An 8537-nucleotide genomic window follows, 5' to 3' on the forward strand; every position below is an offset into this window, starting at 1 on the left:
CTTTCCCTCTAAGGCAATGACATAATTGACCCTTTTCTTATCTGTGACACTGTCATGGTGCATTACATCTGCCTCCAGTGACTGGCAGATTAATATTTGTATATTTCTGTACTTCAGGCACAATCTGTAATTGAAAGTATCTTGTAATTTGAAATATTTTTTGATACATATCACACAGAACATGATAGCATTACATCAGCTCAAGGGCTTTTTCTTTAAACTCCAGTAAGTTTAATTAATCAGGCTGTATCATGAGCTCCCTCCAATAATACTGAAATAACCTCCAAAAGTGTAAATGCCTGTAGGTTGACCATCCTGGACTTATACCTGAAACCTGGCATGATACACTCTAACCCAGCTGTCAGTGACAATCTATGCTTGGTTTATTTGTGGCTGCAGATTTATGGCAGTTACCACTCATTGCAAATGCACCCGTTGCATGGATTTACTAAAGAATTTCTAGCAAAGACTGCAACACAACTGATCTGTACTTGTTTTACAGTATGTACTTTATATGGACTGTAGTAATTTGTACAGTATATATGTAGTATATCCTGTATTAGTGTATTACACCAGCCTCAGGATTCAGTAGGGCTGTTAGTATGTTCCTGACATTCAGTTCCTGGAAACCAATATTTAAAATTGCATATGTTTAATAAAAAACCCAGTACCTTACATTACAACATTAACTCCACTAAATGCCAGTTTTGAGTTGAAAGTGTGCTAACTGAAATGGCTTAGGAGTTAACATTTAGAAATCACACAATGCTTCCAAATAGATCAATGATTTAATACCTCATAGTTGTAATATGGCTGGTTAATAACTCCTGCTATTGCTTTGCCTCCATAGGCAATTCCAATAAGAACCGTTACGTGGTCAAGGAGACCTGGACAGAAATAACAGGAATGTAGTTATGCTTGAAAAAGAGAAAGATCTTTATAAGAACATAAACCTTCAGTAAAAGTCCACAAATCAATATGCAGGGTGGTATCTAAAAAATGCAAATAGTAATCAGGATTTTCAGAGGTTGATATAATTTTTTAGTCATTTAGCCTTGAGGTCTGCTAAAAACTGCCCCAGATAGAGTTCTTTTAATAGAGCTATGTTATAATTAACACATAATGAGAAGGAAGTTTAAAGATACAACTACACAGCAGAATATGGTGACATTCTTCTGTAATTGCAGTGGGAGTTGTTTAATGCTATTCAAAACTAGCAATTTGTTGACAGTTGTACATTTCTTTCCCCAAAAAGGGGGAAAAATCTGCCTAAAAGATTTTACATTAATCAACTAAAAGATGCATTAGGAGGCAAAAGTGAGGTTTCAGCACAATGTTTCTTGGAGGCTTTTCTTTTTTTTCTTTTCTTTTCTTTCATTTGAGGGTCTATTTCTATAGAAATTAGACTTTGCTGAAAATAGTTTCTTCCCATAACTGAAGAATCGTGATTTGTGGGAGGATATTTGTTTCATTTTGAAAGGGCTAAAGTACTGCTGTTTGAAGAGGAGGATGTAAATATAATCGAGCATATTCCTGTGTGAAGGGGAGATTTACTCCTTCAATTTGAAGATTTGCAGAATTCTAAATTTGACTAAAAACTTAAGACAAGCTGCCAGCAGTCAAAGGCAGCTCTTTGCATTCTGAAATGATAAAAACTGGTCAGCACTTAGTAGCCCATCAGGAATATTCAGTACTGGTTGGAACTCAATGGAATGAATAAATACATTCCAACCACTCAAAAAGTACAGAAACATCAGCCTTATGAAACAATATTGTAAGTAACTTCTTTGATAAAACTATCTACATGTATATGCTACTTTATTACATTGCTGGGTTTTTTTATCAACAGAATTAAAAGAAAATCCAACCTTCAGTGTACTCTTTGGTTCCATCCAAGGGATCAACCCATATTACAAGCTTAAAGAATAAAAAAAATAAGGAAAATTACAAATACAAATCATGTAAGTTACCACACAAAGTATATATTTTACTTTAGTGCTTTTATTTCCTTATGGCAGTAAAGAAATAAAGAGCTCTAAAATTTTAACATTATTGTATGACTGAAGCCTATAATACTGTTTTACACAAAAAAAAAAAACAAGCTTAAAAATTGACTGGAATGCCTCAGCAAATCTCTTAATAGAAGCATGAAGGATTAAACTGAACATGGAAATGAGATTACATTCTTATGTCCAAATTAGATTCCTGCCAAATTAATTTGAATCACAAATTGTAAGATGCCAATTTCCACTTCCCATTACTGCACACAGGAGCATGCAGCATTTCCAGCTCTGGAGGTGTGATTCTCGTGACTACATTTCAGTTTTCAAACGAAAAAGAAAAACTGGCAACATGGAAAAAAGCTTTTTTTCCTTCTACTCTTAGCTAAAACCAGAAAGTAGTACAGATAATGTAAAACAGAAAAACACAGGCATAACATTACCACATTACCTCTTCCTCTTTAATTCCTGTGTACTGAGCAGGACAAGGTTTCTTCAGTATTTCTTCACAGTGACCATCTTCAATTAAATCCTCAGTTACATCATCAGTGGGCAGTTCCTAACAAAAGAATTCTCAGAATTATTAGAAAAATGTTTTGGAATCATCTCAGTTTGTCTTAGAGCTGTGTATTTGACAGCAGCTTGATAAAGCTAATGAAATGCAAAGGTGAAATGGGATGGAAATACCTTTTGTTTGTTGCTTTTTGGGTTGGCTTTTTTTAAATTAAAACAGATGTTTCCCTAAACCCAGCCAAAGCAAATTCCAGTGCAAGCTACAGCAGGATAAGCTGTTAATATGAAATAAAGGAGGTACTTACTTCTTCTCCTATGATTGTCACCTTGGGAAACTTCCGTGCCAGGGAAGCACAAATGCTCATTTGTACCAGTCGGTCAGCTTTGGTCTGCAAGTCATTGGGTCCAGCCTGTCCAAGAGTGGATAGGAATTTGTGAACTAAAAAAATACACCAGCACAGTGGCCCATACAGCACTCTAAATATTTACCTTGTAGTGGAAAAAAAAGTCTAATTTGGTAAATCTTAACCTAGTAAGTGACCTTGCGAGAGGCAGGCTAAAAACTGCAAGATGCAGAGTTTCCCTGTGCACCCCAGAGCTAAGACAGATTGGTCTGACAGCAGAACAGTGGATTTGGTGCCCCCAAGGTGGCATAAAAAAATGACTGCAAGCTTTCCCAATGTTGCGTAGCCAAACATATGTTGCTACATGGGTTACAGTAATCTCCTGAATATTAATAAACTGCTACATAGAGAAAGTGGGTAACTTATTAACACTTTTTTCACCCTTTAGGTCCAAAGATAGAATCCCAGTTAAGAAATAATTCTCTTAGCATTGGAATTTAGAAAGACAATTTATCCAAGATTTGCATCTTAGTTGAATCAAAAAATTTTATCTGCTGGTATCTTATTTGCTGACAATATGAAAAGTGTTTTCTCCAGCGACAGAAATTAGCCACAGGAATGGAATATTCCATTTAGAATCATGTTATGAGTTAATTTTTCATGCTCAAAAGTGGTCTGTCCCTTAGCCAGCTGCTAATTTTTAGGAAATTATATTTTTCTTTGAAATTTCCCTCTCATTCCCTAAAAAATTTGGTTGAAATTGGTCCTGAGTTTAGACTCAGATAGATCAAGTTCACTGAAGAGAGTGTCCTCTGTTCCTCGACACAAACCCAATAAAACAGTATAAAGTAGTTCTTCTAAACAGGAATCAATAATGTAAAAATGGGTGGACAAAGAGTCTGCCTACCAGCTGGAGGGGGGAAAAAAGTACAATTACTACGAAGAGAAGCAATATAAATTGAGAACTTAGAGATGACCGAGGGAAAGAAAACTCTGGATATCAGGAGACAAGATGGCTAAAAACTCAGCTCTTCCTGAACTAGATAAATGATGGGAGGTCACTATGTTGAGGGAAAAGGTGGAACATTGCCTTCCTAGATGTTCCAAAAGCTTTCAGTAAGGCCAGATCTTGGAATTGGTCTTGACATTTGCTGGCTGCAGAAAGAGGATGAATGATGAGAAGCAGCACTTTCTTTCCTTTCTGTTCTGCATCTCTTCAGACTGCAAAACAGAGGCACATGCAGAGGTTCTTTTGCATTCTTCCTCTTCCTTTAGCAGCCACCTTTGGCAAGAAGCTTGCAGGATTTTCCAGATCCCTAGTCCCTCAAACAGGAACCACCTCTGTTTTTATTGTTTTCAATCTAATTTTGTGTGTTTGTTACTACCTCATTAAAAAAAAATTAAAAGCGCATGTAAACAGTCTTACTTAGAACCAATATTGCCTGTTACTTTTGATCACTTTTGAATAATGTAAATGCCTGCAATGTACAGACCAAAAATAGCGTATCTATTTAATGAAGTCCATAATCTTGTTACATACCTGCAAAGCTAGAATTGACTTCAAAAGTTAATTCCACCTATTCCAGCACTGTAATCAAAACAAAGATCCTGGCTCATCAGTGCAATTTACTAAATTACAGCAAATTAAGAATTTTAATACCTGTTTTCTTTTTAGAATTAAATTTGAAGCTCTGAATTTATTTTAAAAGCTGTGATTTACAATAAAATCTGAAGCTGTTTTTTGTTTTAGGAAATTAAACAATGATTTATTCGAATCCAAAATTCATCACAGGCACAGTATTTTAAGATGTAATAAAGATGTTAGAACATAGGTATATGTTCTATAGGAAATATACATTATTATGAATTTTGAGGTACTATGCAAACCTTGTGTTTTGTGAGGGAAATCAGGACAAAATTAATGGCGTTTCTTTTAAATGTACAAATATTTTTTTGGAAATACTGGTCAAAAGACACTTCTCTAGTGCTCTTTTAATTCTTTAACAAGGAATATTTCTTGTCTCAGAGAAGTGAGGGCTGTATTTCTTCCTACAGTTGCTGATTTTTAAAAATACCACCTCAACCTGTATCTAACTCAAGATTAACAAGAGAAGTTAAACTGGAACAAAGTAAAAGGTAATACCTTCTCCACTATGCCCAGGTCTCCTGCAGACATCACATTCCTAACAATTGTTGCAGCTTTCTCCGCAACAGAATATGCAGAGGCCACCACACGCATGAGGAGAGCTGGAGAAGCCATGCTGAATGCTGAAAAGAAACAAAAAGCAAACTTGAACACTTCTCTCTTCAAGAGAAGAAAAAAGGTAAAATATTTTACCTAACATTCCAAACAGGTACAGTTTAAACAGAGTAGAAAGGAAAGTGGGTTACTGCCAGTGAGTGGTAATGAGGTGAGCTTTGGCTTTTTAAAAAAATACAATTAACAAACACAAGGATGTAAAACTATTGTAGACAAGATCTTGCAAATACTCATGTTCTGTCTGACAGTGAACCTAGTTCTCACTAAAATAAAATTACATTAAAAAAGAACAGCAGCAGCAACTCTTATCATAAATATTAAGAAAGAGTCTACCCACAGTACTCATTTTTTGCACATTTTGAATATGAATTCATTTTTCCAGAACTGAACCTACAGTTGGTTTGTGCCCAGAACTCAAGCACAAGGCTGCCAGACAGGATGACATAAGCAACTTCACTTACTATTTCTCTTTTTTTAAATATAAAACAGGCTTTTGTAGATGTCCTAATTGTGGACACAAAATAGGTTAATGATATGCAGATACAGCAAACTTGTATGCAAAAGTTGAATTTAACCATCTGAATTTAAGCATCCTTTCTGTATTTCTTTAGCTTCTGATTTCTTTACGGAAATCAATTTCTATCTTCCTGCCTCCCCTGAGCACTGCATGTCCTGTCATTCTTCCTCACTGCATTGTCTTCCTCATCTGTTCCTCAGCACAAACCAGTGCAATTCGCTGGGCCTTCAGTTCCCAAGTAGAGTAACTATCACTCTTGGAAAGGCTTTTCCTCCCAGCTTTTCCTTACCTCAGGAAAAACAAGTATTGATAACCACACTGCATTCTTTAAAATGCAAAGCTTTTTATGTTTTCCTATCAGTTGTTTCTGTGTAGATGACACACTTTTTGGCTGGGGCTCACATGTATGACACACTTCCAAGACAACACTTGAGCACAGAGCCAGAAGAAAATACAGAGGAACTCACTAATCACCACACAAAAGAAGATATATTATGGGGGAAGTGTAATATAACAATCATATGACAAATATTGCAATTGCAGCAAGTACTGCTTAAGTGGCAATAGGTCATTATACAATACCTTTCCTTTCTTCCTTGAGAAATCAAGGTCATGGCTGTTCACAAAACAGCAATGTCAGAAGTATCAGAATCCCAAATTTAGCAGATTTAAGAACTTTTTGAGCACTTTAGTAACACCATACCTGTACCACTAAAGTCAGAAGCTCTGTGAGGCTGAAAGAGTAGCGTGATTGTGCAAGCACATTCAGCAAGCACTCTTGCTAACGTTAATTATTATATCCTGCTGATGGATGGGAGCAAAGTGCTCTGGAGTTCTGTGGAATAGCCAAGATCCATACCCAAAGTGCACAGCTGAGCTACCCTGGACTGGTAGCAATGGTTACAGAGGAAATTTTGGAAATGCTACCTGTGGCAAAAAGCAGCTCTCAAACAGTTGTAGAGCAAATATATGTCATAATACACGGAAAGACAGATACTATTTTGAGTCTATACCATCATGTGAAACAAGTTAACAGGAAGAAAAATGGGATATAGTTCATTCCATATTAAAAATATCTGGAATTGAGAATTTCTGAGAGTTTAGAAAGTAGCATATTAGATGGGAAGTTTGGATTAAAGATTTGAGATGAATTATCAGATGAAGATAACTAACATTTTTTGCTCAGCTTCTCGTAAAAAAAGTCATTTGACCTTTTACTGTACATTTGATCCTGCTTCATAAAATGAGATAAAAACTTAATTGTTTTCAAGGCTTGATTTATTTTATGTTTGCATAAAGTTTCAAAAGACTCAGAAAACAATACAGAAATACTATCTTGCATTCTTGAAGCTTGACCCAAGGTGTTTCTTGGTTACATTTTTCTTGGCCATACTTAAGGCAAACAAATATACTTTCTGTGGTGAGCCCAGAATCTCCTGGAAAACCTTAAAATTGAAATATTTTTATGAAAAAATAAGTTTTATTAAAAGAAACTGAAATGAGAGGTTCAACACCCCTTCCTCACCACTCTGGAGTAATTACCTAATGAATTGCAAAGTATGTTATTAGTGCAAAGGTGCTTTAAATTTTTACAGGGCTGCATCTCCTGTGTAGCACGTCTTCTGGTGTGCGGGACCTTTTTGATTAGATAAGTGAATGCAGCAGCTGACTGTAAGTTCTTCACCTCTGTAACTTTCTGATCTCAAATTAATTCATTTATAGCTTTATGGCACATTCTTTCTGATGAGGGCAATGTCTAGTGTATTCTTCCAGAAAGCACTTAAGAATATATTGCTTGCTTTGGACAAAAATAGTTTGACTCTTACAGATCTGTGCAGTTTACAAATACTGCACAGCAACTATCCCTCAAGTTAAATTTGGGTATAATTTTCAAAACACACCTTGTCCTCTGAAGAGCTTCCCTCCTTTCTTCTAGCCCAGCAACCAAACTGTTGAATGATCTCGGTAAATCAGCCTGTTTTGCTACTTACTAAAATAAATGAGTTCTCCAGTTCTTGTTCCACTTTTTAATTCTGATGTATGTAAGTACTATGGGTTGACTACAATTAATTTATGAAAGCACACGAGTGATTTGTTGATGTTCCTATCTCTGTCTCTTTTACGCAAACTTCCATTTTCCAAATTTATGATTTTCCTGATGAAGGGAGAAAGTGGACATCAGACAGAACACGTCCTTAAATGCAAGTGGTAAGCTATGACTTCTTTCTTGGAACTCTTCAATGCCCAAGCGACTAGAGCTCCGTATTTCTTTACACTAAACTTCGGCCCACACCTGGTGAAAGATAAACTTTCCATTATGTAAGGGAACAGTATTTGCCCAGCAGAAACGGGCTAGGACTCGGGGTGGGAATTCATGGGTCCCAGTGCGGTTCATTTACAGGCTTCCAAGTGGGAAAGGGCTGCGCTACCTGATTTCATCAAAGAGAAAAAAAAGGGAAGCCTGTTCCTCATTCTCTTGCCATTAATATTCCCGGTGGCAAAGCGCCTGCAGCGCAGCGCAGCCAGAGTTACGAGCAGTGCCCGCGGATGCATCCAGCGGAGCGTGGCCGGACACACCACGGGTGGTCGGGGATGGAGGAGCAGCTCTGCTGGCGCAGCAGCCAACTCACCGTCTCCAGCCCCGCTTTTCGCTGGATCTCCTCCGGCCCCCGCAGCCCGTCACCGATCACCAGCAGCGTGCGGGGCTCTCTGAGCCCTTCGCGCCCGTCCCCTTGCCAAGGAAGGACCCACGTTCCAGCACCTCCGCTCACCTCCCGCAGCGCACCGCGCCCTCCGCGCCCGCCCCTTTAGGGAGGACTCGCCACCTCCACAGAACCACCCCGGAATGCCCCGAATCCTTCCGGCTCCGGGCGGGGCTCAGGCGCTTGCCCGGCCCGTCGGGA

At 37.8% G+C, this 8537-nt stretch overlaps 2 protein-coding genes across 5 annotated transcripts in view; one reads left to right on the forward strand and one right to left on the reverse strand.

Annotated features, from left to right (window-relative positions):
* The window catches only part of BPNT1 (3'(2'), 5'-bisphosphate nucleotidase 1), an 11877-nt gene extending 3360 nt beyond the window's left edge, over positions 1–8517 (reverse strand). Inside the window, exons 1-6 of one of the 3 annotated variants that reach the window (XM_008630344.2) lie at positions 8396–8517; positions 5001–5125; positions 2819–2923; positions 2452–2559; positions 1869–1917; positions 796–887 (exon numbers count right to left, since the gene is read on the reverse strand). In XM_008630344.2, the coding sequence (XP_008628566.1) occupies positions 796–887; positions 1869–1917; positions 2452–2559; positions 2819–2923; positions 5001–5117 (471 nt within the window). In that variant the 5' untranslated portion in view covers positions 5118–5125; positions 8396–8517. Of the gene's footprint in view, positions 1–795; positions 888–1868; positions 1918–2451; positions 2560–2818; positions 2924–5000; positions 5126–8264 lie in introns of all 3 variants that reach the window. The other 2 variants (XM_017730052.1, XM_017730053.1) reach the window with 2 other exon arrangements.
* Positions 1–8537, forward strand: part of LOC103612817 (acrosin-like) — a 215346-nt gene that overhangs the window by 103473 nt on the left and 103336 nt on the right. The window lies entirely within an intron of this gene.

Source organism: Corvus brachyrhynchos, unplaced genomic scaffold (genome assembly GCF_000691975.1).
Source record: "Corvus brachyrhynchos isolate BGI_N302 unplaced genomic scaffold, ASM69197v1 scaffold101, whole genome shotgun sequence".
Lineage (NCBI taxonomy): Eukaryota > Metazoa > Chordata > Aves > Passeriformes > Corvidae > Corvus > Corvus brachyrhynchos.